At 40.6% G+C, this 12253-nt stretch overlaps 1 protein-coding gene across 2 annotated transcripts in view; it reads left to right on the top strand.

Moving 5' to 3' along the window:
• CUL1 (cullin 1) overlaps positions 1-11834 on the top strand; it is a 55070-nt gene extending 43236 nt beyond the window's left edge. The window contains exons 12-23 of one of the 2 annotated variants that reach the window (XM_074575645.1): positions 989-1037; positions 1581-1712; positions 2256-2373; positions 3339-3415; positions 4176-4307; positions 5687-5779; positions 7055-7102; positions 7193-7275; positions 8800-8905; positions 9668-9781; positions 11194-11242; positions 11320-11834. In XM_074575645.1, coding sequence (XP_074431746.1) covers positions 989-1037; positions 1581-1712; positions 2256-2373; positions 3339-3415; positions 4176-4307; positions 5687-5779; positions 7055-7102; positions 7193-7275; positions 8800-8905; positions 9668-9781; positions 11194-11242; positions 11320-11327 — 1009 coding nt within the window. In that variant the 3' untranslated portion in view covers positions 11328-11834. Of the gene's footprint in view, positions 1-988; positions 1038-1580; positions 1713-2255; positions 2374-3338; positions 3416-4175; positions 4308-5686; positions 5780-7054; positions 7103-7192; positions 7276-8799; positions 8906-9667; positions 9782-11193 lie in introns of both variants that reach the window. The other variant, XM_074575644.1, reaches the window with a different exon arrangement.
• The last annotated feature ends 419 nt before the right edge of the window (positions 11835-12253 follow it).

A 12253-nucleotide genomic window follows, 5' to 3' on the forward strand; every position in this document is an offset into this window, starting at 1 on the left:
TTTTTTAAAGAAGAGGGGGGAAATAATAAATGATCTACGACCTTTCTTTCCTTGTAGAAAACTGAGTTCTGTTTTTTTAATAAAACAGAAGGGGGTTTTTAGTTTGGTTCCCGCCCTCCCCCCCGCAAGTTTAGTTTTGTTACATGTTGTAAAGAAGAGACGCGCATTCGCTTTTTCCATTAAAAGTCTTGCTTTCCTCCTGTTGGTTTCTCTATATCTTCTTCCATCTGGGCAGAGATAGAGGAGGACCAAAGCTGCTTTCTAACCTCTCGTGGTTCATAATTTTAATTAAGGTATTTGGCTTCAAATGATTCAGCAACTCATGCGTTGAGTTGGTATCAGTTCAGTTCATACTGGATTGGTGTCAGTTTTGTCACTGGCAACTTTTTGTAGCTGTTTTGAGGGAGGGAAAACCCACCACCAATGAACCCAAAACCAGAAGAACTTGCCCACCTTTCCCTTCCCCATCCCCTCCTCCCTTCAGCAAAGGATTTCTTTTCCCCTTTATAAATACTAGCTTTCTGCAGGGTAGATGTGGGGTATGCCTGATGGACAACCATGATACGGAGGAAAACAATGTGGTGCCACCTGAGCTCTCAGCCAGTCAAGACCCAGCTCTCTGAGCCGTTTTCTTTTCACGGTACTATCTAAGATAAGAAATGAAGATAGCATTGAGCAGCAGAAAGAAGGCAGGAAGAAAGAGATCTGTGTTTAAGCCTGTAAATCCAGAGAAGTGTCATGCTATCAGGAAGTCCTGAGCAATTCATGGTCCAGGACTTCAACCTATTGTTTAAAATCTTCAGAATTGCTTACATATGGAATAGCGAAGAGAAGTGTTCATTTCATTACAAGGTTTCCTCTCTAAAAAGTCTTTGATCCCCAGACTACTCAATCTGTGTTCCTTATCTATGATATTTCTATATACGCCTATACGTTGTTTTATTCAGCGGTTTTGGGACTCATTAAAAATATACTTCTTTAATTGCAGCTCAAAGAATCCAGAAGAAGCAGAATTGGAAGATACGCTCAATCAAGTGGTAAGATGTCTATAAATGCAGTTCTCTTCTGTGTAAGCTTTATAACAAGTTAATAATACTCGATTGTCAGATGAGAGAAAACCTTTTCCTTAGTATGTTTGATTTCATTACTTAATATTTCAGTAATAATCTTCATCTCTTTGTGGCTTGTTGTGTTTTTTTTATTTAAAAAAAAGAAGCCGTTTACAGCAGATTTAAAGAGGCTAAATGGAATTTATGCTTTACTTCATTTTTATAGACACGTATAATATATATAATTTCTGCAATATATTTTTATATAATTACACACACGCACTACGTATTTATATTTATTCATATATAAGGCTGGACGTGTGGAATATACAGTTAATGTGTTTAAAATAGTATCCACATTTGAAACAAACACATGCCACCACACTCCCCTCCCCGCCCCCAGCCCCCAAACAAGACACCCTGCCTTTAAAAATTTAAGTGCAAAGGAAGTAGTTACTGCTTTTTCAAGTAGCTTTTTTCAAGGCAAATGCTTAAATATTTGTTTCTTACAAATTATCTTGGCTTTTCCAGATGGTTGTCTTCAAGTACATTGAGGATAAAGACGTGTTTCAAAAATTCTATGCTAAAATGCTGGCAAAAAGACTCGTACATCAGAACAGCGCTAGTGACGATGCTGAGGCAAGCATGATCTCTAAGCTAAAAGTGAGTATTCCATGACTGTCCCATGATCTACCCTATTGTAGGTCTTCAGGCTGCCTTGGAAAGTATGTCCTTTCGTGTCGTTATTTTACATACAGTAGAAAAATAACCTAGGTTGTCTTCTTTTTTTTTTTTTTTTTTAAAGCCTCCTAGGAGCATGTAGCGCGTGTCTGTCAGATGGAGCTGAGATGGAGTTAAGCTTAATTATTCTTATCCAAATGAATGACATGGATATAATTATCCAAGGGAATGACTGCTGAGAATTTGCTTAATTTCATTAACCCTCGTTCATTCAGGGTCAAGCAAAATATGATCTAATACTTTGTCAGTAGTCTGTTTCATTGTGTGTTTTGTTTCATTTTTAAACAAAATTTTGTTTAGTTTTTGATGGCAGTTAAAGAGCACGTCTAGCTGGCATCGGTACTTTGAGTAAGGGAAATACTGAATGTCATGCATCTTTTAAAAAAATAGGCTCCAATACTTTGTTCTCATTCTGCAATGATCAAAAATGTGTCTTGCTGACGTATCTCTGCTTTTAAAATGCAGCAAGCTTGTGGTTTTGAGTATACCTCCAAGCTGCAGCGGATGTTCCAAGATATTGGTGTAAGCAAGGACTTGAATGAGCAATTTAAAAAGCACCTGACCAATTCAGAACCATTAGATTGTAAGTAATGCATTTACCTAAGTTACTCTTGAGTAGTTTAGCTTACTCTTATTTCTACAGAGCTAACTGCACGAGGGAAATATTTGATTTAGACACCGTACTCTCACAACTTAGAGGTAGTATTATTTTGACCGAGATAGTTAGGATTTTTAAATTAGTCTTTTAGGTCTGTACTTTGTCTTCTAATAGTACTTTATATCTTCTGTTATGGGTAGCCTCCTCCTGATTTTTGCAGCTCATGCTTAGGTATGTCATTAAAACAAGTTGGCTCCTGTCTCTTTCTTTCTTTTTTTAAATTGGACAGATGTTGTTCTTTTAAACATTTTCAATTTTGTGCACAACATGGCTTAAGTTCGTACTTGTGTAAAAGTATTAAAGAAAAAAGGATGTTGTGTTTTCGTTTGTTAGACAGCCCTGTCACATTCTATTTTTTTTTTATAAAGAAATTTTTTAATTGAAGAATGTTGAAACAAATTCTTTAAAGAATTGATAGTTATTTCTTGGATTACAATTTCGAGTTGTGTATTGTCAGGCTTAAATTTTACTTAGTTTTTGTATTATTCTTATTGACTTGCCCAAAACGCTTTACAAGTATGAATGTGAAATGTTTATTCTTGCAGTTGTGTACTGTGGAGTGATGAGTTTGTTACACGTAAAAATGAACATTTACAACTTTTACATTTGCATGTTAAAAGAGAAGTCCGTTGTGGGGATAGAAACAGGGTAATAACTTCTACAAATGAGAGAAAATTGAGCGGCTGTCTTAGCAAATCTAAAGCTCTCCAACTGCAGCAACATCTTGTATGAATTCCTTTGTTTTATGGTCTGAATGCTAAAAAAATACATTGCTTAATGATTTTCTACCACGTTAGTTTGGCCAAGGCAGAATCACTTCTCGTTTGTGTTAAGAGGGGGTTTGGGAGCAAGGGGGATAACGCGGCTCAGCCTCTTCACCTCTCTTCCAGTGGATTTCAGCATCCAGGTGCTGAGTTCTGGATCGTGGCCGTTCCAGCAGTCCTGCACGTTTGCTCTGCCGTCTGAGGTGAGGCGCTTGTGCTTCCTTTGCCCGAACGTGGAATGATCATGTGCTTTTACGAGGCTGGTGTCTCCTCCTGTTGTGTTGTGTGCCAGAGAGGACGGGAAGTGTCTCTGTGGCGTTTGCCTATTTGTCTGGAGGATATTTGAAACAAGATGACTGATTAAGGTAGTAGGAGGGAACCGTGTGAAATACGTAACTGTTTTCTGCTATGGGAAGACGCTGGTTAGTGAATCTTTCTTCAAAACATTCAACAGTAACTAAAGTAAATCTTTGTTTATAGTGTAGTTTTCTGTGTATACTTTTATTTGAGCAACTTTTTCTTGCCATTGCTTTGGCTCTGTCCGGTACAATCTTTAGCCACTACAATCGTTAGTTTTCTGTTGAGTGCTTAGCCAGAATTGACAAGGCATGAATCCTTAGCATGAGAAATAAGTTTAACTGCTGGTACCTGGAGGATCAAGGTGGTTAAAAGAAATGGCCTTTCTAGCCTTGCTTAACGTATTCTACAAGGAAGAATGGAACTTAGATGCTTGTTTAGGTTTGTATTGTTGATGACACGTCCAAGGGGAAACTCATAACAAAGGGAAATTTTCATCCCGTCTGAAGTATTTGAATACTTTGGATTTCTGTTTGTCTCATTTGGCCAACATGGCACTTGAGAGTGATCAGATTTGATTCTCCTGTGCTGGTTCCAGAGCATGTTCCAGTAGTGGTAAATGAAGGTAAATAATATTCTTTATTTATTGTTGTTGTCTTTATACAGTTAGAACGGAGCTATCAGAGATTTACTGCATTTTATGCCAGTCGTCATAGTGGAAGAAAATTAACATGGTTGTATCAGCTGTCCAAAGGGGAACTGGTTACCAACTGTTTCAAAAACAGATACACATTACAGGTAAGGGTAACATCCTGCCGATAGAAACACCTGGTGATGATTTGCATTCAGAAGACTGGATGCAGCTGAGCGTTTAGAAGTCACGCATCCGTGCTCTGCTCCGCTGCTCTTACGTTATCTGTATGAGCTGCTCAGCCTCTTTACTCCTTGTTTGGAGAAAATTGCTTTTCCTTATGTTAAAGGACTGTCGTGCAGATAAATGTGTTTAAAACGGTGAAGTGTGTAGATGTTGAAGTAGTTAGTAGAATTCATGTGAATACCTGTGCCCGCGCACAAACTAATTTTAATAGGTAATACAGTGAATTGAACTTTATTTTATTTGTATGTCAAAATATTCATTACCAGTATGTCGAGATGTATCATAATTAAGTATTTTAAGTCATTCAGTTCCCTAATTGGGGGGGGGGGGGGGGGCGTGCATTCATATGTACAGATACATGTGTCGCCACCATTTGCGATGCTCACGTGCGTTCGTTAGCTTTATTCCCGTGAATAACGCTACTGCCTTTAAATAAAGCAAAGCACAGGTGCAAGACTTGATGGCTGCAGATCTGTGCATTACTCAAGTGAACATAAATGTTAGCCATCCCCCCCCCCCCCAGATGGCTGTTGGTGTTATGATAAATGTTGGATTTATTTACTGTAATGACACTGAAGATCTATGCTTAAAAGAAAATTGACTTAGAAAAGGGGATACATTACTTATGGTTTAAACAGGTGTTGAACCGCCTTATGTGAGACAACTGCGACCTCTCTGCGTAAGATCTCATGCTGCTTATACGGCTTATGTCTGCTTTCTCTCAAAAAGTAGACAGAGGAGAGGAGCTCACAACAGTGAGAAGAAACAAGATAATCTCAGACTTTGAACTTGTCATCAACGTGTGTTAACCCTGTGGTGATAGACGTGAATAAGCCGCTGATAGCTGCCGTGTTTATCAACTTGGTTTCATTATTCTGCTGGAGTTGGGAGGGTTGTGAGGATGAAGTCAGTAGGCTGTGTAGGTTTTAATGAAGATTAAATGGGTAAGAGTCAGGGAGTGACGGAGGAAAATAATTTAGAATTATATTAGCAAGTAGAAAGATAAGGCTTTGACACCAGAGTAGAAGATATGATGAAGTGTCTGCAGCTAGTTAAATGATCATAATCTTGGGGTTTGTGTTTAGATAATCCTTGAAGGTAGAGTTCTGGTCATATAAGTAACATCAGATTTTTCTGTATTTTGTAATGAATCACACTAGTTGGCCGTTCTCTGTTGTCTAAATATTCCAGTATATGTGTTTAACTGGTGAATTTCAGGCTGTTCAAAATCGGAAAGTATGTTTGTTCGTTCTCATTTTCTGAGTCCCCCCCTCCATTCTCTTTTTTTTGGATCTGTTAGGCATCCACATTCCAGATGGCGATTTTACTGCAGTACAACACAGAAGATGCCTATACCGTGCAGCAGCTGACAGACAGCACTCAAATAAAAATGGTAGTGACTTTGCACATTTTACCACACTCTTGTGAACCAGTCTTTTGGTCTTCAGGGCTTTTCCAGCTGTCGGAAGAAATTGGGATTAGACATGCTTGAAGGCAGAGTCGGTTTCTGTCCTGAAGGAGACAGATGTGCTCTGTTCTTGGTCAACTTGTTTGCCTGCTTCGCTTTCTTGTAATCATAACTGCCCAGTCATCTGATGAATCTTAGCGTGCATGTACTCCTGTTCATGACTAGTGAATTGCCTAGCTTCCTGCTGAGCCGCGGTAGTAAGTTTTCAGTGTTTCACTGCATACACTTTAATATTAAAAGACAACATTCTAGGAAAAACACCATTTTCCCTAAATGATTGATCTGCGCATCCATTCTTCTTTACATCTCCAGGCTTATATACATGAACGTAGTGAAATCTGCAGTCTCATTGGCTCACTCCCTCTCATGGAAAAGGTTCTTGCCTTTTCTTTCCAAGTAGATTTTACGGCCCACAGTTCATTTGGCGTCTGTCCTTTACTAGAAAGTTTGAATCAAGTCTGCTGTGACTTCTGGAAAATTAGGCAGTTCCTAGTCAGTGAGATCCGTACTTACAGAAATGCCTATCTAGAAAGTTACTGCTGATGATGGTTTACGGCAAACCCAGAAGTCTTATGGGGTTGCCATTTATTATAGATGCATACATGCATTTATTTATTTATTTACGTAAAATTAATACTTGGCACAAATCACGGTTGGACCAGACTAAAACTCTTTCTAGAGCTAAAACTGAACCGCATGAAACCCGGATTTCCACTGTGGTAAAATTGCGGCTTTGTGGGCCTGCCCAGAACGTTGACAGTAGTGTAGCCATCTGGGTGACCAACTAGCGACGGTAACCAGAACAGATCCCTGGTGTAAGCAAGAAAAAAAAAAAAGGTTTAAGCTTGCAATGGTATCTATATTTGCATGGTATGGGAAAAATGATTTCTTACACTTAAAAATCTGCTTGCAAATTAGCTCCTAAAACAGCAACTGGAAAGATCAGTGGCTTGGAATTAGTCTTTCGAAAGAACTTGATAGCATTTGACTGACCGCAAGGGGAATATGTCTTAGCACCCAAGAAGGGCCTCATTACATTTTATTTCTGTAAACTCCATTTTCACCGTGCTTTTTTTCCCCCACTTATTTTGCAATGTTCTGCAAAATATGTCAAAATATGTGTATTCTCGTTGAATTGTATTTCAAGTTAGAGAAAGGTGCTGTCTGTCTGCGCTGATAATATTTTCTGTAATTTTGTAGGATATCTTGGCACAAGTTCTACAGATACTGTTGAAATCAAAATTGCTTGTAAGTACTCTTGCTTTTTTATGGCCCGCGTCACATTCCGCAAAATGTATTAACGAATATTTATTTGTTTGTTTATTTTATTTATTGCAGGTTTTGGAAGATGAAAACGCGAATGTTGATGAGGTGGAGTTAAAACCGGACACCTTAATAAAACTGTATCTTGGTTATAAAAAGTAAGGAAAAACTTCAGCAGCACACATCATTGGTGCATAACGGGTAGCATCCTCCTTCTCTGCTTTCGAAATTTTGGTTAAAACCTAAAACTCCAGGGTTCGAGTACCAATTCAACTATAGATCCCAATGTGTACCATCTTTAAAGGGGAGGGTTCACTGCTGCCACAGGAGAGGGTGGGGTGGGTAAGATTTCAGCTATCTGACTTCGACTTTGTCATAAAGTCTGTCAAGGCCCGGACGTATTTGCATTTGTCCGTTTTGTTCCTTGATTCTTGTCTAATTCTTATACAACTTACTTCTGGTAAGAAATGGTGCTGGGTTTCACTGAGGTTGCAGTGCATGGCCTGCGCACGCTCAGCAAAATACATTATATTTTATACGGTTACAGTAGTGTACGGTGGCCAGCGAAGGTCAAAGTCTTAAATGTTTATCCGCTAGAGATAACGTGAGAAGATCGGCAGGCTCATTCTAGACGTTTGGAATGTACAGTGATTTGAAAACTTAATAAACATGATTTTCAGTAGGTTTTATTACCTACTTTAACCAGTGTTGCTTTCAACGTTTGCGTATTTTAAGCTGTTCACAGGAGCGTGGTGACTATCACGCTTACCAGAGCATAGATGTAAATTCAGTGAGGAGTTCAGTATTGCCTTGAAGATAAACTGTTTCTTTCACTTGAGACCTTAAAACCTTTCCTTGTACCTCACTCTTTATCTGCTTTCTTCCCTTCTTGACCAATAATTCAAGGTTTGAGAATTTGCGGTCAGTTACGTTAATGCGGTGATGGAAACAGCTCAGCGTTGCTGCACTGCGTGGCTCAGTGGCTCACGATTTATGACGCACAAGACTATTCTAAATAAATACCAGATTTATTATCTCTCCACCGCAGCATTCCCCCGTGCAGCCAACACAGGGCCGAGCGCTGCCTGGTGCCGAGGCTCCTTCCCCACTGCGGCGCCGCACCTTGTCTTGAGAGCGGTCGCGTGTGGTGCTGGTGGTGGCGGTGGGCTTGCCCTAGCACAGCCGAGGGCACTGGAGAGCGTGTGAAAGAAAGGCAGAATTCCGTTTTACGGAACAAATCCAAATGGATTTCATCACATTGTGGTCAGAAGCAAGTCTGTAAATCAGAAAAGTGGTTCCGTTTCCCTGACTAACTTTGTCCCATTCATTGACTGGGAGCTTCTTGCTAAACATTAGAAATGCGTCAAATAGGGTGTAGTTGTGCAGCGCTAATTTGTACACATCACTAGGTTGGATTCAGAAAGTCACAAAATACACAAACAAACCACCAAAAAGGTATTTTGGTTTGGGGTTTTATTTAATTTTTTTTTTTAAACTTGAATAAGATTGTCTGAAATTTTCAGAAGTGCCACCAAAGTCCCTTTTGTTGTAAAGTAATCGTGGTGGTGTGGCTGTTATTTTGGAGTTGGGTTTTGTTCGGGGTTTAGGGAGGGGGTTTTGTTTGTTTGATTGTTTTTTTTAAACAGGCTAATTGTTTTGTTAACTTCTGCTTTTCTTTACAGCAAAAAATTAAGGGTAAACATCAATGTGCCAATGAAGACTGAACAGAAGCAGGAGCAAGAAACTACACACAAAAACATAGAGGAAGATAGGAAACTACTGATTCAGGTGACTTGTATTGCAGAGCGCTGCCGCGCTATGAGCTTAGAATTACATTTTGGTAATCCTTTAGTGAAGCTTACTGTGGGGGCTATCTTTAATTTTCATTAAAAGACAACACGCCATTGCAGTGTACTGCGTCGGAGCTAAAAATATATTTACAACACTCTTAAAGGCGATTGGAGTCTGCAACAGAAAACGGAGAAAGGCCTGATAGGACGCTGTTCTTCACGTTTGTTCTGGCATCGTGTTGATGAGTGTTTGGGTTCCGTGGAGGCACACGCTCACCAGACCTCTGTCCTGGGTGAAAACTAGTGAAACCCTAAGCAGTATCAACTTAACAGTGGTTTTCTGTCAGGTCACTTGGAGAAGCCACTTGAGGAGCAAAGGGGCAGGGGAGGGAACTACAACTGTTCTACTAAGAGCGTGTCACAGTAAAATATACAAAGGCGGCTTTCTGTTACAGAAGTAGTTTCGTGTTGCTTTTGGTACGGGTTGGCACTGTCGTGATGACTGACCATAAGCAGAGTAGTTCTTAAAATTCGGGTGTCAAACCCACTTCTGATGGCTGTATGCTATGTAGAATCCGAGTTCTTAAAGTCCGGGTGAGTCGTGGACGTGTGTAGGCACGCTTCTCCCCATCTGGTACTCAGGTTCGCTGTCATGGTGCTCCTGCACTAGCAGACATGATCTGCCGGGGAATTAAAATGGCTTTATCCAGAAGGATAAGTTGTTTGCTCCTAAGCACACCTTTCCCACTTTGCTGCGCAGGCTGCTATTGTGAGAATCATGAAAATGAGGAAGGTTCTAAAACACCAGCAACTGCTTGGAGAAGTGCTAACACAGCTGTCCTCAAGGTTCAAGCCGCGAGTTCCAGTAATTAAGGTATGTGAGAGCCGCACCTCTGAACCTGGATTGCAGGTGAGGAGGATATAGGTAGACAAAATACATGCTTCTGAAATAGAAAGGGAAGCTAAGGAGATGGGATGGGTAAGGACAGATTTTTGGAGTTGTAAATACATAGGAAATATTTTAACCAGAAATACTGGATTTCTCCTGGTAATACGCATGTTTTACGTTGTTGGTAGTGGGTAAAATAGTAGCTCGATTGCGTCTTTTGATGTGAGGGCCACCTTACGGCAGCCTCCACTCCACGCTGCCCTCCTGTTCCTGCTCTCCTAGTTGTGGGAGTACCACTGCTTGTGGGCCGCTCAATAGAACAGTTGCCTGATCTCTTCTGGAGTAAAAATGTTGGGGAGGGGGACGTTGTATTTAATTATGGTTTCCTCATGGGTTTGTTCAGTGGTCCCACCAATGGTTTCTGCACCCACAACTGAGGGGATAGGTGGGGCAAAAAACAGGCAGTGGAGAGCAGTTGCATAAACTGGCACCAGTGCCGGAGGAGATGCACCCAGTCACCTCCTGAAGCAGTTACCACAACCGCTATTTTTAGTAACATTGCAGTAAGCGCTCTGTGTTTCGCTTTAACTCTTTATTTGCTGTCCTACTATCAAGTTGCTCAGCATACTGATGATCGGTTAGTTGATCTCCCAGTCACTACCGTGGAATGGCATCAAGCAAGCAAATTCAGTTCAGTGGATTAGCGAAGTCCTCTGCTTGGATGTGGTCAGAGGTGGGAGTGCGAACTGCCACGGCTTGTGCCCTCTGCCTACTCCTGTCCTCTACTTGGCATGGAACTCAGTGGCCAAAATCATTGAAAGAGTAGAGAGACTTGCTTTGCTTAAAAGCACAAGAAGGACATGGGCCTGTTGGAACGGGTCCAGAGGAGCCACAAAGATGATCAGAGGGCTGGAGCACCTCTCCTATGAGGACAGGCTGAGAGAGTTGGGGTTGTTCAGCCTGGAGAAAAGAAGGCTCCAGGGAGACCTTATAGCGGCCTTACAGTACCTATAGGGGGCCTACAGGAAAGATTGGGGAGGGACTCTATCTGGTAGTGTAGTGATAGGACGAGGGGTAATGTTTTTAAACTGAAAGAGGGAAGATTTATATTAGATATTAGGAAGAAATTCTTTACTCACTGTGAGGGTGATGAGATGCTGGACCAGGTTGCCCAGAGAAGTTGTGGATGCCCCATCCCTGGAAGTGTTCAAGACCAGGCTGGATGGGGCTTTGAGCAGCCTGATCTAGTTGGAGGTGTCCCTGCCCATGGCAGGGGGGTTGGAACTAGATGATCTTTGAGGTCCCTTCCAACCTGAACCATTCTATGAAAGTTTGTAGCAACCACAGAGCGGGCTTTTCTGCTGGTGTCCCACCACTTCTGTTTGTTTCTCCCACAGAAATGCATTGACATTCTGATTGAGAAGGAGTACTTGGAACGCGTAGATGGTGAGAAGGACACCTACAGTTACTTGGCCTAACGTTTTTATTAGCAATTACTTGACTGTGTGACACTCGGCAAATAGGTATGTGATGGAAAGAATGAAAGCAACGGAACTTCATAGCAGCCCCCCTGCTGCCATTTGGACCTCCCTTTTTAATAACTGAGACCAGGACTCCCATCAGCCAGTCTCAGATTTACATCAGAACTGCTCAGGATTGATACATTTCAAGTATGTAAATATGGACACCAATGCCATTTAACCTAATTTAAGAACAGAAAGGAATCAAACCCTTCTCCTTTAAGGGTTGCATGCTACTGCTTTTAAATCAATACATTGGCTATATGATAAACAGCTGCCATCACAGGCAGCACTTATAAATGTTGGCAGCACTTTGAGAGCGAGTCTGAATGGACCCATGTGTAATCTGCTATGAAAAACCATTTGTATAGTGTGTTTCATTTTTTAATGTGTGATAAATAAAAAAAAAATTTAAAAGATTTCTGTACAAGTTGCATTTGGTTTTATTGTTTTAAGTTTCATGACTTATCTTTCTAAATGTAAATAAAAAGGTATAATGGTTATGAAAGCTATAGAAATTCGTTTTGCTTTTCTGCCTTTTCCCTGTTTTCTTGTGACTTAAGCACGTTTTGTGCTCTGAAGAAATTAAGTGCCATCATCAAGCGTGCATGTTACTTTTTTAAGAGGAAATGTCTGTGCTTTGAAAAGAAAAGAAAGTTGTGATGATTTCACAAGAATATGCAGAATAGAAAATACTGAGAATACATGTGGCAATACTTGGTCATCTGAAATTGGAGCTGCTTTTAATATTGTTCGGTATGCTATAAAATGCATCACACTTGCCTAAATGCTGCCCTGAATAAATAAGGTTTAGGATGCCCGTTTTTTTTGACTAGAACAGAAAGTTGAGTGTGTTCCTAAAGGTTAATTCCCATTGAATGCAACCTGTGATGGGAATTAAAATATTTTTTGAGTGTTACTACATCTGCGTTGATCG

The sequence above is a fragment of the Larus michahellis genome, chromosome 2 (assembly GCF_964199755.1).
Source record: "Larus michahellis chromosome 2, bLarMic1.1, whole genome shotgun sequence".
Lineage (NCBI taxonomy): Eukaryota > Metazoa > Chordata > Aves > Charadriiformes > Laridae > Larus > Larus michahellis.